Here is a 27,605-nt window from a genome sequence, read left to right on the forward strand (position 1 = left end):
AAAACTTGCACAGGCTCCTTCTTGGTTGAGCTGAAAAAGACACTTACTGAGATGAAGCTTTTGTCTGTGAAATGGTTCAGCAGCTAGATGGGGACACAGCGCTTAAGTTCCATTAGCAGCAGCTGCCCAGGAGGCCCAGCCCTCCCCATCCTGTAGTTTGCAGCAGCAGCTTGCATTAGGGCTATGCTGTGTGTATTTCTCAGATGATTTACATTTGTGAAGACATGGGTGATTTCACTGACAAACAGCTGCTTCTGATATATACATTTGGGTGGTGATTATCACTTTGAAGGTGAAAATGTGATCAGTGAAATTCTAATGACAGATGCTGATGCTCTGGTTCTTCCCTCCAAAATTCAAGGGCCTTTTTGTAAGAATGATTCTGAGTATAACTGCACCTGCAGGTGGTGGTTTCCTAGAAGGCTCCTAATAAGCCGAAGCCCTACCCATTTAATTCACACCAGGACAGCCCATCAAGTGGCACAACTTCTGCTCATCTCTGTGCCTTCCATCAGTGCAAGCAGGGCTGCTTTTACCCAGCCTCAGAGCAGTCCTTGAATTCCATTCAAGCTGACTCTGCCTGCTTTTTTCTTGTGCAGACTCGGTATTATTGAAGCTGTTTGGCTGTCACTCTTGCACGCTTTGGGTGTTTTGTCATTTTTTGATGCGGGGATGCGTTTGCTGTCAAGAGGAATTTACAGGCACATTACCAGGGGCAGGGAGCTGCATCGCTCCTTCCTTCTGCAGGCTGCAGTGGAATTTCCCAACCATGCTAATTATACCATCGCCCTGATACTGCTCTCTGAAATAATAAAATACCTACAAATTAAGTCCTGCTGCTTGGACTTTGTAGCAAGTGCAGTTGGTTTTAAATAATTCACTACAAAATCAGCTGGGAGAACCAGAGTAGTGCAGTCCTGGCATCTGCTGTGATTATGTTAAGCCTTATTAGTGCCAGGGCAGCTTGCTCTACCTGGAAACAGTTGCTAGGTAGGGTTGGAGCAGTCATTTTTTGGGCTGGGTTGCCAGAGCTCACAGCAATCAGCCTCCATTCTGTGACTATTTCTCATGGATTAACCTTACGCTCTTTCTAGTACTGAGAAACTTCTGTGGCCAGAGTGGTTGACAGATTGGGTGATGGATGGCTGTATGGGAACTGTTGATCACAGCCTGAACCTCTGATTGACCACCTGTGGCAAACAATGAGTCAGCTGTGGGAGCACAGGTGAAGGCAATTCACCTGTGCTACCAGAAGGGCTGGAGCCTGGCTGCACTTGTCCTAGATCCCATTTAAGTGCTGACTGCTACTGAGGAATGATATCTTTCTGGAGATTGCTCCTGGTGGAGTTTTACTGCAAGCCTATAATACTGGTGAGAATTTCCATTTTTTTGGTTAGCTTTCTACTGCGATAATTTTACTGAGCCTAACCTCTGTATACCTATTACGCCTATTGTACACCTATTGATTGTACAGTGGTGGATCTAACCATGAGCATCTGCAAGGAGTCCCTGAACGAACTCCTCTTTATCACGTATGCTTCTGATCCATTTCTGGTGTGGTTTTCTGGGGGCTGAACTCAAACAGTAGATTTCTCCCTGCCTGGTGGTTGGATAGGGATAACAAAATAAGCACTGAGAATATTGTAAATGAGTTTGAGATGCAGTATCATCAACAGTGGCTTTTCAGGGAGGCTTGGGGGATGTCAGACCCCAGAGACAAGTGGTTTGTGTAAAAGTGGCTGTGTGGGCCATGAGAGTCATTCCTGTGAAGTCACTTCTTCCCCAGCACTTGTGAGTACCATGCAGAGCCATGCACACCTGTATAAAGCCATGAGGAATGAACCCATAGTAAGTGTACAAATTGAGTTCATTCAGTGGGTGACATTAGTGTGTCACTTTCCACCTCAGCTACTTTGGTAGTGGCTAAGAGAAGAATTTGTCCTTGAACCTTTGCCTGTTGTGATTTATTGCTAGAGACTTAGCACTTGAGGCAAATTTAAGAGAAACTTCTAAGAATGTCGTAAATTCAATCTTTTGTTTAAATTCATTGTTTAACATGTATGCATTTGTTTTGAGCTGATGGCAAGAATATTTTGGCATGTACTTGTGGCTAAATATATGTGTGTTGCTATAAAAAAAAGAATAGAGAAGCTATTTTTAGCATGTAAATGTAGTTAAAGGGAGTTTCTAGTGCTACATCCATTGCTCAGCATAGAGCACAGCATCCTAGATAAACTAACAGATGGCTTAAAAAGGTTGTATTCATTGAGAAGATAAAAGGAGGAAGATAAGAAATAGTATATCTCCAGCAGATAGTTTTTTTTTTTTTTTTTTTTGTAGGGGGGAAAAAAAAACCCACCTGAGTGGACTGGATGAAGACCGTTCCTTACTTTTAAGATCAACAGTAGTGTGAATCTAAATCTCTTAAAGAACTTCTTACAAAAAAAAAAAACATCCCTCTGGCACCTGTAGGGCCACTATAACATTAAGACATTACAGTGTTGGTTTAAGAATAGATCATTACTTTTATTTTTCTCTAGTAACCAAGTGTTGGATTTTTTTCTTTTGTATTGGTCTGTTGATACAAATAAACTCACTGAGGTCAATGTGAATTTTACAGCCATCATTGTGAGATAATCAGGCTATGGTATTTGTGTACCTTTTGATGGGTGAATTTTAGAGAAATCTTCTCAAAAGGTCTTTCTCATCCTTCTTTTGTGCATCAGAAAACTTGCGTCTTACTTCTCATCTTTTCCATGGAAGTACTGAGAACTTGAGGATTATGGTTGTCATAAAAATGAGATCTGGGAGGGGTAGGGGTTTTAATCAGACTGCTTAGAAACTGTCAGATTTTAGTTGTGCTTCTAGCTTTTTATTTAACTCAAGCTCTAGACAATGAATTGTTGAAAGAAAGTTTCCTTTTGAAGTATTTGTCACTTTTGCTTCTTAGAGAGGATAAAGTTCCCATTCTGGAACTCTCTCTCAAAAGAAAATTCAGAAAGCTGCACCTCTAATGTTTAACAGTATGAAGAGAGAGAAAAAAATACAATTTACATATTGCTGCAACTTTAGCTTGTGGATGGAACTATTCCATGGTTCACATATCTGAAGCTGTCACCTTATACTCTCCGTACAGCAACAGAAGTAAATGGCAATTTATCTCATTTACAAGGAGAACCTTAATTGGGTCTACTGAGTCACACTCCATAGATGCCCATCTCTCACTCCTGATGACATAGTAGCCTTGGGTATCTAGTCCACACTTGGCCAACTAACTTGCAGACAATGAAGACTGTATTGAAAATTCCTGAAGTTTGAAATCCATGTATGGAAATCAGTTTGAGCAGGTCCTCCTTGGTGGGAGGACGATGTGTGACAAATAGGGGATACTGCCCTATGGAATAATCTTTTCTGTTTCATAGGGAGAGATGGAAAATTTAAGCTCTTTGAGCCTGTGATGTGCACTAGGCTTTCTTTATAACTTTTAGTTAGGGGTTCATATTTTTGTTTTCAGTGTATATACCAGTCTGTACAACAAGTTGCTGGTCCAGGAGAGAGAGGACTTGAATTTAGACTGAGTCAATGCAAATGTGCAACAAAATAGAAGTCCCAAATCTGAGGAGCAAGTATGCAGGGAGTCAGAGTGAAACTGATTTAACACATCTGTCCTGAAAAAACTGTTTTAGCTATGCAGCAGTGCCACATGGCTTCTCTGCCAGTGGGAGTATTGTCTCTTTTTGTAAAGGAAAGGGGTAAATATGATTTCAATGTGCCAAAAATGCCTTTTTTTTTTTTTTTTTTTTTTTTCTCTCCACTTTGAGTGCTCTCATTTTATCTCTATATGGTAAAGCTCCTGATGATGGTGTAAAACTGGCAAGCAATAAATACTGGATTTGGAGAACATATTACAGCACACATGGACTTTAAGAAAGCAAAACGTGCTTTACAATATCTCTAGCCCTGTCTTTCAAAGCTGCTTAGCCTTGACAATTTCGGTTGAGATTTTTATTATTTGTGCTGGTCAGAGAAGCGGTGTTGTCTGATCTTCACTGAACAGGGAGTCATTTGAAGTTATTGTGAACAGAGCTTGTGCTGCGCTGAGGATTCTCTTAACAAAAGATTGTTAACATTGATCCAAATAAAATAATAATATGACTGAACATGTTAGGGATGTGAATCAATACAATAGTCTGAGATACAGTGTCAGCACTTCTTTCCCAAGAGACTTTAGCACAAAGCAAGAAATAGGGCTGCTACACTGCTGAAAACATAATTTAATGTAAACTTGACAGCAATTCAGATTGAAATAGAGAGAATATTGTTTTTGATTAAACCCTTCAAGGCTTTTGTCCTCCTCTGTTAGCCAAGCTCATCTACTCAATATACTCTTCAGTCCCAGCCTGAAGTGAAAATAACCACCATTCCCATTATCATTGTTTTGGAGCCAACAATATTATAGGGGCTCACAAGAGCACACAGTTGAATCCTGGTGCAAAGCCTTCAGAAAGCAAAGGGAGTTTTTGCACCAAGGTTAATGGCCTTTGGATAAAATCCCATCAAAATGCAAGCAATAATGGAGGGAAGAAGTATAGTCTATAGATAATGGCTTTTTGTTTTCTTTCCTTGCTTCCCTCTCTCTCTTCCATATAAGTAAACTTCACCTCAGCTTGACTTCTGCTTGGATTTCATAGGATTAAATGATAATCCTGGCAGGGTTCTCAAGTCTCTAGACCAGCCTCCTATTCAAATCAGAGTCACTTTGAGTCTATTTAAACTGGATGACAAGACTTTATTCCATTGGATTTTGAAAACCTCCAGAATGGGAGGGAGACTAAACAACTCTGCTGGGTGCCTTCTTCCACTGCTTGTTTGTTCCTGCGTGGACAATTTCTCCTTATATGCTGCACTTCTTTTATTTAAGTGCTGGCCAGTTGTCTGTCATTTTCCCACTTTGAATGTCAGTAAAAATCCCAACTCCACCTTCCTGATGACCTCCCATAGGTTCTGATGGGTGAGCCATCCTGTTTCTCCAGATGAATAGAAATGATAAGTGAAGTCCCAGAAGAGACTCTGGTGTTATCCTACTTGTAAGGATCTTCCAGACAGTGTTTGACTCATTTAAATGGTAACAAGGAAAGTCTGACTGAAAACAGAAACAATAATTCCTCCATAGTAACTCTAGATACTGTAACATTTCTAAACTTCATAAAGAAGGAATGGATGAGAGCATTTTGTACTTTGTCAAGAAGTTTACTGTACTGAACACTGTTTGGTTCTCTGGTGAGTCAATGAAGGCATTAACTATCAGTAAATCACTTCCTTGAGATATTTCAGCACAGCAAATAAGATAGGAAAAAGTCTAAAGAGAGCAGAATGACCTCCTTCTAGTGTCTGGCCAGTGTGTGATGTTAATAAGCCTGTGCGTACAAAATCATTAGGCTTCATAAAACACAACTTTATGAGTCATGTCTAATTGCTACTGAAAGGAAGCCAGGTAAAGTAAGGGAGCTCATGATCCAACACTTCAGACTGTCTAATACTCATTTTGTACTGTACAGTATATTGGTCCTTCATCAGCCAAAGACTCAGAAACAAGAACATGAAGAAAAAAAATATCTGAAATGTTTGGCGGATGGATGTGTTCCACTGAAGGCAATGTAACATTCAAAAAGAGTCAGCAGAATTACTTACCTTAAGTGTAGCTCCAGCTGTGAGTAGAGGAAGTGAATAAATGCCCTTCTTGCCACAACTTCTGCATGGCAGTCGTTGACTGCAAGCCCTTGGTCATTAATGTATTCCCCATTTATACATTTGGTACCCGATGACAGCACAATAACCTGAGCTTGCCTGATGTCCAAACCTGTAGAAAGAAAAACAAAAAGGTTGTGAAATTGCCTGGAGGTGAGCATGATATCATAACTATTAAAGTTCTCACAGCCGACGTTTTGATGTGGCTGTAGAGACAGCCTAAATGGGATGCTTGTTGAAGTGCAGATATGGCTTTGGAATATTCAGGAATCTCACATTTCAGTGTTACTAGTACAATAATGGCTCTATTTCAGTCTTGCTGCTAATTCCAAGATAAAAGCGTGTCACGAAGTTTACTTGTTAAATCAATAACTACATCCTAGCAGTGCACATGCAGTAGAGAGGTAATAAAGATCTCCTGCAGTGCTGATAAAAATGGCTTGGTTTTTATGAGCTGTTGAAGACATTTTCAGGTGGGAACACACACTCCCTGTAATGTTAGTTTTCATTGCTATTGCACTAGAAGTGCTAAATAAAATGCAAGTAACACTTCTGGAGCTGCTCTTTAAAAATGTCAGAGAACAAACAGACCTGATTCTCAGTACAGTCTCCTTGTTTTTCTGAGAGCAGCTACATCAGTACCTTTTCTGCTGTGGCAGATGGAGCATCCCTTCCTGAGACTGGCTGCAAATAATGTCTTTTCAGTTAATGGTGAAAGGAAGGATTGCCTGTCTTGGTGCAGTAAAGCACTTGTTAGGATTGAATCTGCATTGTAGCAAAATGCTCACAGAGTTCAGCAGGGCATGAGTTTCACTGAAAAAGTCGTTCATTCAACCCTGCAGACAATTTGAAGGAAGAGCTAAGAATGAACTGAGACCAAACTGAAATTATGTGTTGAAAAGTACATTTCAGAATGCACCTCTCAGAAAAAGAGAGAATTGTTAAGCACATCCTGGAGGAAAAAAAAAAAAAAGGATTTTTTTTTTTGTGGCATATAGGTGTTTCCTCCAGGCATGACAAAGCAGTTTAAGAGAAACAGAATGTATCTGACAACTATACATGCATACTGTGTTTAAGTATGCACATGTACAGCAGAGCAAGCCAAGCTTGGTTGTGCCCATGTAATGGCACTGAGAAACCCTTGGTGATTGCTTAACCTCTGGCTGCTGCTCCAGGAAGGGGAGAGCATCCAGGATGTTCTGTGCCCTCCCCAGCATAGATATCCACAGGGTGACACAGTGGAAACAAAGCCTGCCTTTAGGCATGAATGAATCCTTCAAAGTTTTTGCCATAGGGTGACTAGGAAAAAAATCTCACCATAGGCCACATGCTTCTAGTTTTCACAAATTTTGCTTGAGAATAAATACAAAATCCATATACGCATTCACTTTGTTCTTATTCCTGTGATCTGATTTTAGCTGTGAAAAAGCTTTAGGAGTTATTTTATAAGGTCAGCAATCTGTTTTTCTTATTTTCTATTATTCTGTTGAGCATCAGAAAGGAAACAAGAAACTGTAGAGATTTTTCAGGGTTGGGGCCATGTTCTCTCATAAGATCCATAGGCTGGATCTATGAAAACAGCAGAGCAGAGAAGGAAAGAATATTAGAAATGAATATTAGAATAATTAGAAATGAATATTAGAATAATTAGAAATGAATAAAGAATATTAGGATGGTGTTGCTAGTAATGTATACACCAGGAAATGATGCCAGAATTATCTTACATTTATACCAGTATGATAGCTCCATCAGTAGTCCAAAAAGTTTGGTATTATCATGGCATTGTAGCGTATGTGATACGTATGGGGAAGGTATAAGTAGATTGAAAGTTCAGTTAAACATGTCTGATCTTCTGGTCATGGCAGTCTGACAGAAGTCATTTTTGGTGCTAGTGCAAAAGTGTACACCTGTGCCTGCAATTTCATCTCTCATTACATTATAGTTTGGCCATAACAATGTACTTGGCAGCATTCAAATGGAAAACCATGAAAAATACCCACGAAAGTTGAAGCTGTAAGATGTTTGCCTCCATGGGAGAATGCAATAGAGAAATTAAAATAAAAAGTGTTTGTGTTTATCCTGGTTGTATTACTAGATACGAGGTTGAAGTGGATAAATTGTTCTATTTATACAAAGAAACATATTTATACTCTGTACATCAGAATTACTTTGGTGCTTTAGGGGCACTGCCTTCATGAGAAAAGTAATAGGTTTAGATCAGATTGATGCCCATCTAGTTAACTGTGTCCTTTTCATGGGCTAATCCCAAGCATTTCATGAGGCATTATACTACTTTCATTGGTGAAAAGACTCAGGTTAGTTATTTACTTATTTAGAAATGTTCAGGGTCTTATTTTCTACTGTACAGTAGAAGCAAAACAGCAAGAAGCAGTTCCCTAGTGCAGAAACCCACAAACCCTACCTCTGCCTTCCTGAACCTGAAGAGCTCCATTGATACTACTCAGAGCAGTGAGAAATGCTGCTTCCTTCCTTTATCCTGACTTTCTGATCCTTTCACCTTCTGAAATGTGCCCTTCCTTTCCCCCTTTCACCTTGCACTGACTGTACCAGGCTCTGCAAACAAGAATGAACCATCTACAGAAGCCATCCTGCTCTTCAGTGGGTGTACTTTACTCATTCCCTATCCCCCGATCAGTCCAGTGATTTGTATGATGAATTTTAGTATTTCAAACACATTTTTTTTCCATAAACAATCTTTTTTTTCTATCATGAGTGCATGAGGATCAATGTGTTCAGTGTTTTCTGTGAGGTTTGGATTTGCTCACAAGTGAAAAAGTCATACGAAGGCACCCAACACTTATTGATGAATGAGAATATGAATAGCATGAATACCTCTGTTTGTTATCCTAATGAATATCCATACAGTAATAGCAAAGTCTGCTCAGAATGTTAGCTCTTGAGTGAATTAGCTCCATATGTTGGCTTTCAGTGACACAGGGCCCAGCAGGTAGTCATGTGCAGACACGGCTTGGCAAGGTGTATGTGTTTCCACATCACTCTGATGTTGATGTTGCCCAGGGCTGGAGTCAACAGTTTCCAAGAATCTGCAGAACTGGTCTGAGTGTTAAACATTAAAAGTGTCCATGTATTTTTCATTTGCAGTGACAGGAAAATATAACCCATGTTCTTCCATTTTCAGAAATACCCACGAGTTATGTATCACTATGAAGGCACTCAGAAACACAGGTGTACATGACTTATGCATCAGCTCTGAAATATTTACACCTCATGGGGGATCCAAATGGAGAAAGTGATCTGTGACCAATATACCGCTGCTCAACACTACATGTGAGAGCACTCTGCATTGTGAGAAATGTAACCAACAGCCTGACAGCTTCATGATATGTTTTGGGGCATGTATGTTAATAGGTTGTTCTCTCACATGCCTTATTTTGTATGTGCATAGATTTGGAAGTTTACCCCTGTGAAATGCATGATATTGCTTTCAACGAATGTAGGGGGAATTTGTCTCTGAGAATGAGACATACGATTCTCAGTTGATGGTGGAAAATTTTAACACTGACTGATCGCATTGGCATTTTAGGCAGTTTTTCCAGCTCTCGAGTCTACATGTGTACTTCAGTGATTCAGAATTAAAGAGATCTTCTTTGTATTAATACTGCACAGAATCATGAGATTGTAGGGATTGGAAGAGATTTCTGGAGATCACCTCGTTCAACCCACTGCTAAAGCAATTCCCTACAGCAGGTTGCAAAGGTAGGTGTCCAAGTGGGTTTTGAATATCTCCAGAAGGAATTTCACAACCTCTAAGCAGCCTGTTCCAGAGCTCTCTAACCTTCAAAGTTTTTTTCTCATGTTCATAGTTTATTGCTTCCTAATTTATTTTTCCTGCAGAATAATTCACATTACAAAAAGTGATTTCTGTTTGCAAGTATCAAGTTACCTCCTAAACATTGATTAATTTAACATCTAAGGTGTTAGACCTACATAGAGCTCATCTTTAAGCTATGCTGAGGAAAGCACTGGGTGTGATAAAATCCTAGCTCTAACCTGGCACTATCAGCCATATGCCATCCTCTGTGCTTTGGAGAATGCAACAGGATATAATCCCAGAGCAGGATGATTCTCACCAAGATCCGCATTCTTGCTGAGGGTAGCCAGCCTGAGACTAAAGACCCAGGAATCTCACTGTGTTCAGGTGATTTGACAAACAAGGAGAAACAGGTTACATTATTGTGACCTTAACTCCTGACCCATTGATTGTTGGAGCACATGAAGCATTTCCTTTCCTCACTGCCTTGTGTGAAAGTAATGTTTGAGAAGACATTAGGCTAGAAGCAACTAGGTGAGCGATTTATAACACGCACTGGCATTAGGTTTCTATTATTTGCCTAAAGACTCTTAATAGCTTTCAATTTGAAGAGGAAATGGAGCAGGGGAAGGAAAACTGGGGAGCTGTGTCAGTGTATAGGCTGGGGACTGGCTACCACTGTGTTCACAAGGAGAGCAGGAAGAGAATTTGCCACCTTTTCTTTTCCAAAATGGCACCAATTAATTAGTTGCAATATAGAACAAAAATACAGTCATAAACGCCACTCTCACTCTGATGGCAGATCCCATCTAATGACCTGGTGAGGTAATGAATCCTCCTGGTGCTCTCAAGGTCAGGCAGGCTGTGTCCCTTCTCACAGCCACCGGGGGAACTCAACCCCACTCATACACATCTTTTTGTGTCAATGATACTCCAGGCCTTCACACCACAGCTAAGCAGCTGAAAAGCAACTTGCTTTTACCACAGGCCACCAGCGGTGGGATTCATTTCAGCTATCTGGACTAACTAGAGTTTAGATATTTGTACCTGAGCTAATTGCAGTAAACTCTCTTTACAGTCAGTGGAGAGAAACTTTCCTGGGAGGTGATTCATCTGGCCTATTTTAGGTAGTCTGAGTTACACCTCAATAATGCCACTTTCTCATTGTGAACTCTGAAAACCTGTAGCCACCTAGCAGCAGCACAGTTTTATACATTGCAGACAGCTGCTTGTGGTAAGATTTCTCTTATATACATTCATTCATGAATCAAAACTTCCCAAATCATGAAAGGATCATCAAGGTAAAATCAATGCCTTTTAATTTTGGTTTTTTTTTTTTTCATAGAACCATAGCATTGTTCGAGTTGGAAAGGACTCTTAAAGGTCACCTAGTCCAACTCAATGAACAAGGACACCAGCAGATCGACCAGGTTGCTCAGAGCCCCATCCAGCCTGACCTCTAATGTATCTATGAATGAGGCAGTCTGTGCTAGTGTCTCACCACTCTCACTGTAAAAAAAAAAACTTTTACCTTATATCCAAACGAAATCTACTCTCTTTTACTTTGAAATAATTTCCCCTTGTCCTATCTCCACCTTTAGCAGGCTAAAGAATCTGTCCCCTTCCTTATGGCCTCCCTTTAGATACTGAAAGGCTGCAATCATGTCCACCAGGATGAACAGCCCCAGTTCAGCTTGTCCTCATGCAGAAATGTTTTATCCCTTGGATTACTTCTGTGACCCTCCTCTGGACATGCACCAAGAGGTCTATGTCTCTTCTGTACTGAGGAGTCCACATCTGGATGCAGTACTCCAAGTCTCGCAGCACAGAGGGGTGGGATCATCTCCATTGGCCATGCTTCTTTTGATGTAGCCCAGGATAAGGTTGGATTTCTGAACTGCAAAGGCACACTGCTGGCTCCTGGTCTGGTGATCCACCAGTACCCCCAAGTCTTTTTCAGCAGGGCTGTGCTCGATCCTTACATTCCCCAGCTTGTAGTGATAGTGAGGGTTGCATGACTATAGTGCAAGACTTTGCTCTTGGATTTGTTGGACCTGACGAGGTTCTCCTGGGTTCACTGCTCAAACCTGTCTCTCTGAATGGCATTCCCATCCTTTGAGTGTGCCAGCCGTACCACACAGCTTGCTGTCATCTGCAAGCTTGCTGAGAAAATCAAGATCTTTCATTTTCTTTTTCCTACGATAATTGATAATATATATTTTTGATATTTATGTCAATATAGCCATATTGCCCTGAGCTGGGCTGATACACAAATAAAGCAAGCAATACTGTCTTTCCCACATGATCTCCCAAAATATCAGTCTTATGGACGTAGGGATTGAACAGAGTGGTTCAGAAAGATACTGACAGAAGAGACAGTAGGCAAGAAAAGTATGTAGATTTACTCAGCAAATAAGTTTGATATGGAGAACTGGATGACATGTTATGGACTACAGTTACAAGCTCAGCCATGGTCATAAAAGCAAACTGTCTGCACCCATCTGTTTCCAGACACAGCTCTACCAATAAAATGAGAAGCAGAGTTTTGGCTGGTCTAATTGATGTTTCAGCTGACTTTAATAGAATTGCTCTCACTTCTAGTATGCTCTGATCATTAAGACCTTCCATAATACAGAATTCATAGCCCTGCATGTTTATGTGTTGGGAAAGGAAAATCAAAATCAGTAGGTAATTGCAAGAGATGTTGACTGCTACCTGCAATCAGCACTTGGTGACACAAAACTTGAATCACACCTGCCCTACGTTGGAGAACTTATTTCTGTGAAAATCAGTGGGCTTAATTCACATTGAACAGAATGGAGTTTGTAACTGCTAATGCCAGCATGCAACTGGGATCACACTTTGGCTTCCCAGCAGCTGGCACAACACGGAGAGAAACATCAGTCAGTGTGCACGTATCAATTTCGCTGCATGTTTTATACCCAGCTAGTGGTAATGAAATCTGTCTTCTGTTTCAACATGACTCTGTGAAGACAACTTACTGCCTGGAATATATTCATTTTAAATTGGAAAAAAAAAATCAGAAAAATCAGGTGTGATTAATTAAAAAAAAAACCTCCACCTCTTTTACGGGGTTGGAGACAACTGACACAAAACACTGTGCAGTGAAAAGGAAATCCAGAAATAATGATGGTGTAACATCAGCTCTTGTGAATAATTCATGGGGTACAATTTCATGTTATTTTAAATGGTGCAGCTTCTCTCTTTGATAAGCAATAATTTTGTATTCTTTCTTTACCTTTTTAAACAAGTCAGTCAAAAGGATTGTCTACTGTTATCTGCAAAACAGTGTATTTGGAATAATTTTCGAGGCAGCTTAATAGACCTCTGATCACAGAGGAGTTTTTTTTAATCCCTTCTACTCACAGCTGAATAAGTTCAGGTTTCCGTTTCAGTTTTGTTTATGGAAAGAAAATTTTTTGATGCTACATAGTCTCGACAAGTCCTGCATTGTTTTCTGCTATCTCCTTCCGTAGCAGCTCTACCATATCCACAGAATGGTTTCAATTTTGTAATAGGAGATAGTCAAGATATGAAAAGGCATTGGCATAGGAAAACTGCCCCTAGGGACGTGCCAGGGGTGCATGAGCACTCCAGGACAAGCCCCTGAGCACCACCAGGCTGCAGACAGGGGCCACATGCAAAAAAGCTTCTGCAAAAGTGCCAAAGGAACTCTTCTCCCTGTGCCCTCCAAAATAGTGCTCCGTGGAAGTTTTCAAGAATCATACAGATGTGACACTGAGGGACGTGGTTGAGGGGGCATGGGGTGATGGATTGGTGGCTGGACCATATAATTTTAGTGGTCTTTTCTAACCTTAATGGGCCAGTGATTCTGTGAAAACACCAGGAAATGCACACACTGCTCTGAAAAGGAGCTGAAATATTTGCCTTCTTCAGTTGTCCTTGCTTAGGGGTCAGTCTATGACAATAAGTGAAGGATGTCTTCACCTATGTCCATCAGTCTGGACTACTTCCAGCTGCCACATAATTTGGTGATGCGCTACATCTCCCTCTCCTGAGGTTTTAAGAAGAGTGCTATCAACACATGGTGAAATCAAGAAAGCTAAGGCTCAAGAGACATGGGTGCGTTGCACAGCCTGCTTTGCCCACAGGTTGTGCACTTCCATCACAGGGAGCTCTGCTGTTGCCAGGTCTGTGCAAGGAAAAAAGAACACTCACTACTCCAAAAAATGGACATGCAGCCATATGACAAGAAGTCATATGTAGGAATACAAAGCAGGTACAATTTACAATATGCGTTCAGCTACTAGCAATATGAATTTGCCAGTCATAAAGACTGCAGTACTAGAAATCTGAATAACAGACAAACACATGGCTAACAAATATTAGGAATATAGCAGTCGCCAGCAGTGGAGTTAAAGATATTTAGAAGTGTAAGCAGAATGTAGACTTTGAAATGCTGGAGCTATGCAGGGATTCCTTTTTCTGCTGTCAAAATACTGTGGGCTATGCGAAAGAGAGCATGTTGTTTGTTTCTGTGGGAGAAGCAGGTACAGAGCAAGCTGCTGGTGGGTAATCCTGCTGAGGGCTGTTGTCTGCAGGGCTCCTCATGTTCCTTAGTCAGAGAGTAGGGGCAGACCACTCTGCCACTGGAAGCTAGGCATCAAGGCCCATGGTTTTGTATGAAAATGGCCATGCCTCTTCTTTCACAGCTGGGAATGCCCAGCTTCCTTGTACCACTAGGCACTGCTTTGTGAACAAAGCCCAGGTCCAGTTTGACCAGAAGAAAAATTCCTTTTTGACACAGGATGGCTTTAAAAAGCTCAATCAGATCTCTTGGTCAAAGAGCTCTTGCACCTAATTCATTTTGCAAGATGCTCCTATGCAGGTCCTTCCAGTAAGTCTCCTTTCCAGCCCAGAAAAGAGCCCAGGTGGAGGTGAATCAGAAAACGGGTAAAACTGCAGAGGGCTGCAAAAAAGACTGACCTAGACAGAAAGAGTGCAAGAATTAAATGTGAAAGCCTTTTCTAGGCAGTGCCTGTGAAAGTGATTTAAGTGCCTACAAATAGCTGAAGGGTACAGTCTCCAAGGAGAGGTGGGTACCAAATGCACAATTAAGGACAGTGTGACTGAGGACCTTGAATGAAATTGCAGGAAATAAAAAACAGCCCAAATAACTGGTGAGAATGATTAACAATGAGGTCTATTAGACTAGAATGCTTTCCCAAGGTAGTGTTGAAAGCCATGTTGGTAATTGATTCATTTAAATCTAGATCAGAAAAATGCACTCAGGAATGCACTACAGGGAACCATCTTGTACTTGCAGGGAAATGGACTGGTCTCTCCCAATTCTCATTTCCATGGTCCATTTCTCTCCTCTCCTTAGTAGACAGAAAGTAGAAAATCCCATCAGATCTGCTTCTATAAGGAATGAAAGGAGATGGTGCTGTGCTTGCAAGCCCCAGTCCCTTCCCTTCCCTTCCCTTCCCTTCCCTTCCCTTCCCTTCCCTTCCCTTCCCTTCCCTTCCCTTCCCTTCCCTTCCCTTCCCTTCCCTTCCCTTCCCTTCCCTTCCCTTCCCTTCCCTTCCCTTCCCTTCCCTTCCCTTCCCTTCCCTTCCCTTCCCTTCCCTTCCCTTCCCTTCCCTTCCCTTCCCTTCCCCTTTCTTCTGGAGAAGAGGAAGAGGGGAGGGTCAGTGGAGACCTCCACATGCTTTGCCCCATATCAAGTCCACGAGGACTAGATCAGTGGCAGATCTGTGGCAGAATCAGTGTTATTTGAGGGTCCTTTCATGTGAATGTGAACATAAGTTCTCTTCAGGAACAGCTATGTTGCAACTTACAGATAACTTCTAATTTTAAAATAAGTGAATCGCACTTTCCTTGCCAGGTTCTGCATACAGGTATCTGTTTGTCTAAAAAATGCTGTGCCACTGATATCTAACTATTAAGTAAATTGACAGTCTTCTGTGCTAGTGGGATCCTTAATTACAGTGAGAAAGGCTGAAATCCTGAATATAGATTTTGGAAGGTAAGTGTAGAAGAAAGTTATTCTCAAATGTTTTTTTCTTAAGTATATTTTCATTTTGTAAATCTTCCTAACTTTTTTACTGGGCCACAGAGAAATCCAGTCATTGATGTCCATAAGCTTTTATTCGCTGAAGAAATGTTAATCTTTCGGATCAGATGCATTGTTTGTGTTGAAAGTGGACAATGTCCAGTCTGACTTTCGAGAGAATAGAATGAAAATCTGAACTTCCCAACTTCTTGCTTCTTATATGTAGGGACAGGAACAGAATGTCTGCTTTCCATTTTCATATTTTGCAATGCATAACTCAAAAACAGGGCTTTGCCTGTATCCAGGTTTTGAGAGATATCAGTTGCTATATTGTTCAGAAATACTGTTTAAACAGCAAGAACCGAAAGGTCCAGAGGCAGTCAATGATTTGGGATGAAAGGATCAATGTCTGTGAAGAACCAGCTGCTCTGAAATGGAAACCAAAGCAACCAGTGGGCCATCCAGCAGGGATGGAGATGTCAGCTCAGGAGTGCTTCAGATGCCTACAGCTTTTGCAACAGGTGGAACATGGGGGATCAATTGTTTCCTCAGGTTGGGTCATTCTACCATGGGAGTTCCTAAACCTGCAGAGAGAATAGGGCATTCTCTCATGCTACCAAACAGCTAGGACAGATTTAGGTTAGACCACAGCAGCAAGGAAGGGCTGGAGTGCTCACCTTGAAAAGGGAAGCCCTGCTTCTGTGCTGGTGCATGCATTTTTCTAATTTCTGTTTAATATAAAATATATAACAAGGGATGGGGAGATAACCTTAAGCCTGTTTTTTTTCCCCACTTGGTGCAAGAAGTAGGTTGTACAGTCACATCTTATCTCACAATTTCTGTCTCTAAGACAACATATCTTGAGCTATTTTCTGCTCCTTAGCACCAATTTATCAGAAAAAATGGAGAAACACTGTACCACCCTTGTGAAGAGAGTACTTGCAGCAGTACGCTTAAGCCCACGTTTTGAAAGAAGTGGTGAACTGGTGGAACCACAGTTTGAACCTCATATTGTCCTTTGGGCTGGAATTTGGAAATCAAATTCTATAGGGTCACAGAAATCCCAGTATGCCGATTGTAAATCCAGATCATACAATGTGGAGTAGAATTGCAACTGTGGAACATGATGTTCTAATTGAACTCAAAGTTACTTAGAGACATTCTGAAGATTATTGCTTTAAGGCTTTTAACAACTGAAAAACGGTTTTCTGAGAACCACAATGACATGTACGGTTTCTAACTAGATAGCTATTGTTTCAAAACGATTCAGGAAAACCCAGCATCTTGTGGGGATGTGTCAGCTTGGGCACATATAAGCAGTGAATAACATTTCCAAGAATGACAGATGAATTTGGCCACCTCCTTAAGAGCATCAGGAAAAAGAAGCTGAAGAGACCTCATGAGGTTTTCAAAAACATGTCAGCAGTTTGGGCACCCAATTTCCATGTCAGAAATCTAAGTCTCACTGAAAACCCATGTCTCAGGAGAACACAGGTACTTAGTATCCATTTATCCTGCATAGTATCCTATGCAAATGGATCTGGAAAGCCTGAGTTCCCCCTGTGAATGTCTTCTTGAGGGGATTAGCCATGCTGTAACTCATTCAGTTCCTCTAACTGGTTTTTGGCTGCTTGAATTTAATCTGGAATGGAGCAGATTGATTCTCTACACAGGTTCTGTATTTTCTACTGTATTTTACTACTTTCCAACTTACTACATAAGCTAAAGAAGGGAAGGCAATTGGACATCAATATTCTTGATTGTTCTTAGATGTCAGGCTTTATGAATCTTAATATACTGTAAAGATCCATGGAGACATATTGTCATCTTTACTTTTTTTCTGTTATTCCACTTAGCAATTATTAAGATCTGTTCCATGAGGTATAGATGATAATTTACCACCTTTTATCACAGCATGAAATTGCTATTTAGGGCTCTTTTGTCCAGTTCATCTTTATTTCATACAAGATAACTGAAAAGACCTCCTAGTTTGCTTTTAACATCAAAATGATTGTCAGACTTTTTTTTTTTTTAAAAAAAAAAAAGGATAGAAGAAGAGAGAAAATTGAAATGAGAAATCAACTTATAACCTTTTTCTATGAATGCCATGCTCCTGTGAAAATGACTGAACTTTCTTAATGCTTCATTTTTAACAGAAGGCATGACAAAAGATTCCTATTGGTATTTAAACTGCTAAGATTTGTCAAACACAAATGGGAAAATAGTGTTTAAATAGCAGTCTCCTTTTGCCTATAGTAATTATGGGAGGGTTCCTTAGCAAAAATGACCTCAGCAATCAGCACCTTTGCAATGAGCAGCAGGTATTCTTTACTGAGTTCATTGATTTCATGTAGAACACAAATGTATGCTCATATTTTTTCAGAGCTGGCAAAGGCAAACTCTGTCAGTGATGTGGATAAACACTGTGAGTTCCACCTGCATTTAGATTGCAGCATTCAGCATGAAAGATGAAATATGTCTCCCTCTATGGTGGTCATCGATATTTCTCAACACCCTTTCCTCCTTTCTCTTGGTCTGCTGTCTTTGTCTTTTTGTCCTGAGTGTTGCCAACTTCAAAATATAAAAGCCAGTCCCTGGAAATATTGAAGAAAGGGCTGGTATGAACATTTGGAAGAAAGGCGTTGTTCTGAGAAACTTAGATCCCACCAGAACTGAATAATTCTATGATTCTGTGACCACAGACTACATCTAAAATGTATAACCATAAATGACCATAAGAGACATCTGAAAAGTCGAATTTAGTAATTTTTGAGAGTATTTTAAAGATAAAGTCTGCTTAGCAGCAACCAGAAAAACTGAATATGAGAAAGAAAGTCAAGACTGAGGACTTTGTCTGATGCACAGTATTCTCAATTAACACACCTGAATCATTCTGGCAAAAATCAGTTAAACAATCAGTTACAATCAGTTAAGTTGGTTTTTGAGTTATTATCATGTTTCAATTATTATATTACATCAGAAAACATCACATCAACCAGTGGGATAGTTTGCTCTCACCTGGGTAAAAATTTTGAAAGAATATATTGGTATCTACTAGTCAAAAGTTACTTTCACAAAAGGTATTGATATGTTAAGTTTCATCACAATTCAGAGCAAAAGATATGCAAATACATTGGACTGCAATGTTTTGCTGACTAGATTCGTTACTGTGGAACATTCACAGCCAGTCAATAACACCATTTTCTACACTTCTCCCTCCCCTGCTTTGGAATTTGCCCTGGGTGCCACAGCATAAGTCAATTATAGAGACCAAATGTAGCTTCCCGGTTTCCCTGGGAAACTGAAATGGAAGGAAAAAAAAAAAAAAAAAGTCAGAGTTCAGGAAAAGAAAACCAATCTAGCACAATCCTGTTTTGTCTGTAGAGAGTTTGTATTATCTCAACAGTAGTTACCGCAGAATCACATTGTGCTTTTTACCAGCTTTGTCTGAAAACCCTACAAGCACAGATAAATCTGTCTCTAGTTGAGATTACGTAGAAGAGAAATAAAGGCAAAAATAAATCTTTTTTTTTTTTTTTGAAAGAGTCGTTTATAATACCAAACATGATTAGACATTACCAGATTTGTTTTCACTGGTATCATTAGTATGTTATTTTCAGAGATCTAAGTTTTCTGCCAAATTCTGTGTTGAAAACATGAGAAATCTGTACATATTTGATTCTGTGATAGGAAGAGTGTCTGTGCCATATTTGATCAGTTCCTTGCTCCCTTTGGGAAAAAAACAGAGCTACAAAGCTACAAGCTTAGTACAGGGGATGACACAAATGGCGAATTATTTGTCATGCGATGTCTGGCAGACCTTCTCAAGTTGGAAGTAACTCAGATCTTCCTGGAAAACATGCCAAGATAAGGCTGTTCTTAGCTTTGCATCTTCCATGAATCACTTTATAACTGTGAATCTACTTCTTAGGCTCCACAAGACTAGTAAGGAATTGATGAACTGGGTAGTTGACAAGTTGGGGGAATTCATAATAGGATATTCAGAGTTAAAACGGAAGCCTTGAGAAAAATGGTTTATGAGCAGAAGTACAATTATACTTTGTCTAAAGATGACTAAGAAAATATGAATGTGTAAAAACCCACCAAAGGCATGGGAGTCATAAAAACGTAGTGGGAGGGCTCTTTCTGGATTTCACTGCTCACTCTTATCACATCAGAAAGAAGAATAAGTTACTCTGCACAGAATTTGTATCAGTATCTGGGCTCTGTGGTTGGAGAAGACCCAGCAGACAATCCTGTCTCCATCCTGCTGCCTCGCAATATTCACAGATGTTCGTGTTGAGTCAAGCTAATGTAATTGGTAAAAAGAACCAGAAAGACAAGCCTGGATGAATTATACATGCCCTTCCCCTGTGAGCTTATCCCTTCATTTCTAAACTCAGACCACCACTCCATGTGTCTGAATGAGAATGAAGTTTATGGCAGCCTCTCTACTGCTGGCAGCCTCATAAATACCGAGGTGCCTGCATTGAGGTAAGCTCGCAAAGGAGGAAAGGCCATTTATGCAACAGTTTCATCAGTGAAATAAGGATTTCTGTATGGTATGTATCCTTCAGTTAACTCTTATCATGTGTGAATATCAAATTTTGACCCCGTTGATAACTACTTCTTGTGGTCAGAGAAGTGCAGAATTAAAACTGTGCATGCTTTGGGTTTCTTTTCTTTGGAAAGAAACCAGGCTGAGATTTGCTTTTACTGTCAGTCTGAAACAAAGTTTAAAGTGGTTTTGTACAAACAGAACTCAATTTTTCCAAATCTTAAAAAAACCCAGTTAATAAATAATACAGCCTTGTTGTTGATAACTACCAAAACCCCATTTATTAGAAAATGCAAAATCAGACAGGTCTGCATTTTGTCCTGTAGACACAGAAATGTAGGGACATATTTATGAATAAATCTTTACCTCTGTTGCCAATATTTTTTGTGTGAACCTACTTGAAGTGTAAATATTTAATGCTTCTTTTCTCTGCATTACTATTTATTGTTCTGTGTGGGAGCAAAGGCATCCTTCAATACCGTGGACTAGGTAAATAATGTATTACTTAGTCATGAAAAATGCCAAGGAAAGTAAATGAGAGGATAGAATATCTTACCTTTGGTCATCACAATTCCTGCAAGAGTTTTGTGGCGTGCATGCATGGAAGTGAAATTGTCTGTCAGCTCCTGGAACTTCTGTGTAACCATTTGGTACACGGAGTCCGCAAAGTCCTGAAAGACACAGTCAGAAAGAATTCTTTCACTTTCTTTGATTGAAGCACCTGGGCGTTTCTGCAGATTAATCACCTGCTGTCAACTGCTGAGAAGTTTCTTTTAGAATTAGACACCACCTACCTGAGCAGAGATGAAAGGAGCATCTCTTTTGACTGCCCTCATCCCCCTCAGATTTGGCTAGCGTGAGGTTCTAAGGCCAAATGAAGTGACTTAAAAATAAGACCCATTTTGACTAGGATTAATGGTAAAGGGACTTTTCTTGAGCCTCCTGCCAGTTGGTGGAGGATCAGTTCACAGAATATGTGTTGGTCCTGTAAGAGATGAAGAGGTGAACATCTGCCCCACAAAACCATGGAGATGTGGGTTAGATATCACCAATGTCAAGGTTTACTGTTTCTCAGGATTTTTATTGTCAATGAATACTGATGAAGGAAAAATTCCTTTAGGCCACTAAGCCTAAGAGCTGAGCTGAAGACTGGGTTAGAGGTAAGGTGTCAAAAGACTGAAGTAAAGGTGAGTTTTGATGATGAGCTTGTACTGAGGTAGAAGCTAGTTACTGAAGTCAAACGGTAAAAAGTCTAAGTAGCGAATTCTGTAAACTGCATGCAAATGTGAACCTGAAACATCTGAGGTGCTCCTGAGAACACTGATTCTTGGAATTGTTTCCCTGAAGAAACATTTAGTATCTTTTAATTCACTTAATCTGTGCACTTTGTTTGGAGTCTTTCAAGCATACACTAGAGATAAGTCACAGGAATGCTGTTCATGAGCATGAGTTATTCTCAAAATGCTTTGCCAGTCTGAGCATAAAAAAGTAAGATACATAGGATTTTTAATTTGAGCCATCTGAGCTTTCAGGTGAAACCAAGCTGTACACAGAAATCCTTCTGAGGCCAGCTCCTGGAGACCAGAGATTAGTCTGGGGTGCTGGCTAGAGACCTGCTGTAGTGTTTGGTCCCAAGTGAGCAAGCCTTTGGTAGGAAAGGTGTCTTGACCAAGCAACAGTCCCTGCTATTCTTCTGGGGTTGGGCTAAGCTCACCTGGGATGATGTCCTGTTATAATGGGTCTGCTTGTAGGTGGGCTCATGGCACACAGGGATAAGATGCTGAGGGTGATATTCAGCCTCCCTTGCCCTGAAAGCTCATGCAGAAGTAAGGAAATATATCTAAGAAGATTTATGTATTTTTTCTTCTAAAACTACTAATTATGAAAACATCGTGGTGAAAACATAGTATTTTAACTGGGAGAACATACAACTGTTTTTTAGAGAAAAGCAGATTCTAATTCACCAATATTTTTGGTAATACTTGTGCCACTGAGAGCCTTTACAGGCTACACACCATATGTTTCCACAGTTTGTTGATGAAAGTCAGCTTAATTTTTAAATATTATTACAGAAAAATACATATAAAAATGAATTAAATAGAACACAACAACAATTAGGAACCCCCTTTCCATAAAACCTGGAATATTTTTTTCTGTGGACAATTCTTGCAAGTGATTGTAACTTGATCAAGTACATAAAGATAGGATTCCTTTGACATGACAGTTTTTCGTTGCTTTGCTAAGTGCAGCTTTCCAAGGTGTTGCTCTTGGAAACAGCCATTTACCCACAAGAAGGAAGACAGTTTAATATAACATGGAGTAAAATGTGCTGGCTTGTTGCAAAAAAAGGAAAGAGGCATTTAAACTCATCTGTGAGATACATGCAAAATTCTACACTAGAATTAGATGAAAACTAAGAAAAATTATCGAGAACCGTTTGACAGTTCCTAAATGGAATTTCACTTTGACTGCATTTAAACCTCTTCTAATCTAATTCTCCACAACCACCATGTGAGCGAGGCAGTGCTCATACAGTGCTTCTGAAGGATGAATTTTGGGTCAATTCTCATTTGTCAAGCATCAAGGCACCCTTGTGATATAAATGCAATTATAGCTGCTTTACAGATGAATGAATGAAGGCACTAAAAGGGTGAGGGACTGGTCCAGGGGAATAGCATGGAGCAGGGCAGAGCCAGGTGTTCTGATTTACCGACGTTCTGGCTATGCGCTCAGCGCTGGAACGCTGCCTGTCTTTCATAATATGAAAGTTTGTTTCTAACTTGTTTTCCCTACTGGAGAGTGACTTCATCCATAACAGAAAACTAAAGTGTATTTGCAGTACAGATATAGCTGGGTCCCATATGGCGGACTGAAAATCTGATCAGCTTTAGTTAGAGTAGGAAGAAAGGGGAAAAGAAAGAGTATAACAATAAAACTATCTGTACCATCATTTTAAACAAGCATCAAATCTCAGATTTCATCTCCTACAGTACTGCAGTTCAATCCATGCCTGCACTTCTAGACTACCCTCCAAATCTGCATCCCAGGGCATTTTGCACTCATTAAGAGTTAATTAGCTTAGAGGCACATGCAATTCCTAAAAGAATCATTTTAAAAATGCTAAATAGAACAAATAACTTTTAACTTTGAATTTAAAAATCCCTATTGTCAGAGCTTTCCTTACTTCATTTGGCAGTAGATTCCAAAGCCAGAAAGTTCACTAAAGGCAAAATAACGACATGACTTCAGATAACATTTAGGGATGATAAGGAATTCAGTATTTACTGATCTCAAGGAGTGACCTGGGATATTAAAGAGTAGCAAATCCACTAAATGTGAAGCTTCTCATCTAGAATAAATAGGCGAATATTTTCTGTCTTGAATGCATTGCCTACAAGGAAGCCAGTGAAATCAATAGAAGCATTGGAGTAACATACATACATAAATGGAGGATGCGGGAAAACAAAACAGAACCACAGTGTCTAATCCAAGAGGTCATGTAAGGGCAATCATACTGCTCTGTCTTTGGTTATTCCAAAGTACAGTGGAAAGGAAGAAAAGTATGTAGAGAAAAATAAGATGTCAAGACATGCGGGACTCAGCCCGTGAGGGGTTTGATACCCCATGGATTGATGCATGCAGTGCAGTTTAAGTGCAGGGTTCTGAATAACGCAGCCCTGAAAGCAGGCCCAGTGGCAGGGCAGCATGTAGGGTTACTTTATTGACACCAATAGGTTACAAGAACTGCAGTGTGCTGCCTTTCCTCCAACACACCTTGTGCCAGTCACACACACTGCAATCAACAGCAGGATTTCTGCCTATTTAATCTTTAGACTGGCTTTCAGTTTTTTCAGAGAAACAAAATAGATAACAAATGTATTTAATGCATAGAAGACAGGTTTAGTAGAGGCAAGTGTTCACACATTTACCCCTCCTTAGTTTATAATCTGATATTTTATTTCAGATATTTTCTTGCTTTACTATTAACCAATAATCCCAGATTACTAAAAGGTGAACATTTGGGTTATCTTTCTTGATGGGATATAAACCAGAAAAATCTCAACGTTGGTGGCCATTAGGAGCCTGTTGAACTTTTGGGATATATGCTAGACTATGTCATCTGCCATCAGAAATAATTTACAACCCCTGCACAAAAGAAACCAGTCTTATTACTCTCCATTAGCAAAAAAATCTCAGAGAAGTAGCATTTGGCGATACCATAGTTCTTACTGCCAGATATGAGTGAGAATAAGAGTCTCCATCTGGAGTAAATACAAGAGCCAAATATATCTTGGCAGCTTCAGAACAACTACCAGGTTGGTAGCAGAAAAAGGTAAAATTTTAGAAGATGGAGGGAAAAAAAGAGTCAAAACATTCCTTGTGAAAAAGAAACATGATGACAGTGTAATAGCAGCTGTGGGCAGGGAAGGAGAAACTAAAATGATGTGGACAGTCAGAACTCTGACTAAGAGCACCAAAGCCCCACTGCAGGCAGTAGAAGTGTGCCTGGCTCAGAGATACTCCTTCAGGCTCATCCCTCAAAGAGGTGAATTCACATGGCTGGGCAGGATGAGCTAGGCCATGACAGCTTTGGGCATGTGCATGGGTACCTAACATGTTAGGAAGAAAAAATGCAGCTCTACAAAATGACTGACCCTCCAGATGACGTGCTTCTTTCAAATACCCTGCATTGGCTTGTTTGCTCTCAAAATCTTGGCTTTTATAGATCATCCCTTAGATGTTTTTTTTTTTTTTTTTTTTTTCTGTACAAACAGTATTTGTCTCAAAGGCAATATCTTTGAGATCAAATCTTTACCCTTTCTTACTAATACAGTGATGGATAGCAGCGAGGCAGAGAAAACTGAAAGACCCACACTGAGACCCAAATCTGCTCTTAGTTGCACTGAAGTCATGTACACTGCCTAAAAACCTACTGTCAGCAGAGGAAGCATCAGGAATCTGTTCAGGTTCCTGGCAGAAGAAAGAAAGCAGACAATACTAAAACTTCCATTCTGAAGGAAGGCTGGGATGTACTACAATACTTAACAAGCTATATTTTATTGTCTAAAGTAGGCTGGGAAAATGAAAAATAGATGTAATTACTACTAAAACAGCACTGTATTGTCTGAAGTATTCATCTCTCCTCGATTACCATATCAAATTAACGGTGTTATTCACAAGGGAAAATCAAATTTTAGATCTTTCCATTACAGAATCAAAAACTTTCAGTCATTTTTCAACACTAATATTTCAAATAGCATAAATAATTAAATGTGCTCAAGTTTGCAATGGCAGTCTTTGGGGTAAAACTGACATTCAACTGGAGTAGTAAGGATATTAAAATCAATAGATTATGAAGGAGAAAGCCTTTAGTAAACATTTGCTATTGAAATCCTGTCTTAGGGCTTATAGGGTTGTAATATCATAAAGGTTAGATATGCATATGGATGGGAAGAAGTATTCCACTATACAGATATCACCAAGGACGCTGTTTTTTCTGTCTCCCAAGTACTTTATTTTCTAGGATATTACTGACATTTGGGGGTAAATGTTGAATACAATGAATGCGGATCGGGTTGAATTAAATTCACATCTTCCTTCACTGATAAAAGGAGATGCACACTTACTTATTTTTTTCTGCTCAAGGGAGAAACATGCACTATTTGACAGTGTAAGCTGGTATTTTTCCTGTGGAGTACTTACTACTTAAATGGGAAGAGAACACAGCACAGTGAATATCAGTCCTGAATTGCTGGTTCTAGTCAGGATGTACAGCAAACTGCTACACAGCACACTCCTTCCCAGGCTTGTAAATAAGTTTTCTGTAGCTAGTTGGAGATTCATTGCTAAGTGATTGTACCCTAGAGCCAATTAATTAGTTAGGGTCTTCCCAGGCACTACATCATCTTCAAGATGCAGCCTTGAGAAGAGAAATGGCAGAAGGTCATGGGCTGCCTTCCACCATCCATCTTGTGGCATCAATTTAACTTCTGTTGCCAGGAGCTCCCCCAGTTCAGTAAGAAGGGCCAAGCATGGACGTAGAAGATAGAACAAGCAGGAAATGCCATGGAAAAAGGAAGTCAGCCACTTGGAGGCTGAGTTCACTCTTGCCTTTCTTCCCAGCAGCTTCAGTGCAAGTCTCTTGCTTCAACATAATGCCACTTCTTCAGAGCTAAAAGTGTTTGACTTTTATCCACTTCACATGAGAGGCAAATGTCACTGGCACTAATGAGAACCTCCAAACAGAGTCATGCAAGTACTTTTGTAGCTGGTCTGGGGTCTGCAAGCACAGCCCTCATAACTCAGCCTTTCTTCAGCATGCACAGGCTTTTGCAGAGTACTACTCCAAGAACAAAGCACTTCCACGGAATTCACTGTGGGTTTGTTTTTTTTTTTTTTTTTAATTTTTATTTTGAGACGTGCAGTAATTATTTTTCTCCAATCATAACTCCTACAACATTGATCATTATGTCTCATTTTGGCTTATCCCTCAGGGCCAGCATATGTGGGATTTGTTTTATTGTAGATGGATGTAATTTTATTGTGTCTGGTATGTTTTCATTTCATCTGGACGTGCTCATATATCCTGTGTATATCCTGATTTAAAGAGGTCTCCTCATTCGTGATTCTCAGAGAGGACAGTGCTTGTGCTTCACAGGCAGCAGCTGGGAACACATTCCCACATGGAGCTTCTAATGAAAACTCCAAAAACAACACATTTCTGATGCTGAATATCCTCATCCTTTTCTTATCAAGATTGATGGGGAAGATCAACTGCTTCAATTATCTCAGTCAAAAGAATCACTTTCACCAACTTCCTCCAATTGTTCATAGTCCTATTACAAATGTTTTAGCTACATATGATGCTGAGCTATCATAATAAACCCCTCATTTCTGTAATCACCAAATGCTCTGAATTTGCTCTGCATTTGTAAAGGCTTGGCTGACCTCATCTGCATTGGATGTCTTGTCCGGACTGTGCAAGGGACTCGTGGGCTCAGAGCCATCAATTGCTGGCTGCTTGTCTCTCCCCCTCTCACCTCGGCTGGAAGCTGATTGCTCTGCTAATTTCCCAAGCCCCACAGAATATATTTGCCTCTACACCATTATTTATATCATTAGTGATCATTTACTAAATTTCAGTGCTGTGCTGGTTGCTGTATGAGGCAGCGTTTGCCTGTGTGGCAGATGAAAAAATGACAAACTGCACTGAAAGAACCCAGAATAGAAAATTCCTCCTTGTACCCATTTGCTGTTTGGGTTTCCCATTAACCCTATGGCTGTATGAAAATAATAACATACTGCTCACTAGGGCTGGGAGGATACAGAATGCACAGAAAAATTAAGATCGGACAAAAGTCAAATGGGAGGGTTAGTTAAAGTTCTTCTTTGGTGAATCTCAGCATCTTTATGCCTGGAAGGTTTCCCAATGACTGCTAAACACCAGTTCATCAGATTTTGATGAACTG

At 40.1% G+C, this 27,605-nt stretch overlaps 1 protein-coding gene across 2 annotated transcripts in view; it reads right to left on the bottom strand.

Moving 5' to 3' along the window:
- Window positions 1–27,605, bottom strand: part of ADARB2 (adenosine deaminase RNA specific B2 (inactive)) — a 296,845-nt gene that overhangs the window by 34,769 nt on the left and 234,471 nt on the right. For both annotated transcript variants that reach the window (XM_048950585.1, XM_048950584.1), the window contains 2 exons: window positions 20,693–20,807; window positions 5,692–5,860 (listed from right to left, as the gene is read on the bottom strand). In XM_048950585.1, coding sequence (XP_048806542.1) covers window positions 5,692–5,860; window positions 20,693–20,807 — 284 coding nt within the window. The remainder of the gene's footprint in view (window positions 1–5,691; window positions 5,861–20,692; window positions 20,808–27,605) is intronic.

The sequence above is a fragment of the Lagopus muta genome, chromosome 7 (assembly GCF_023343835.1).
Source record: "Lagopus muta isolate bLagMut1 chromosome 7, bLagMut1 primary, whole genome shotgun sequence".
NCBI classification, from domain to species: Eukaryota; Metazoa; Chordata; class Aves; order Galliformes; family Phasianidae; genus Lagopus; species Lagopus muta.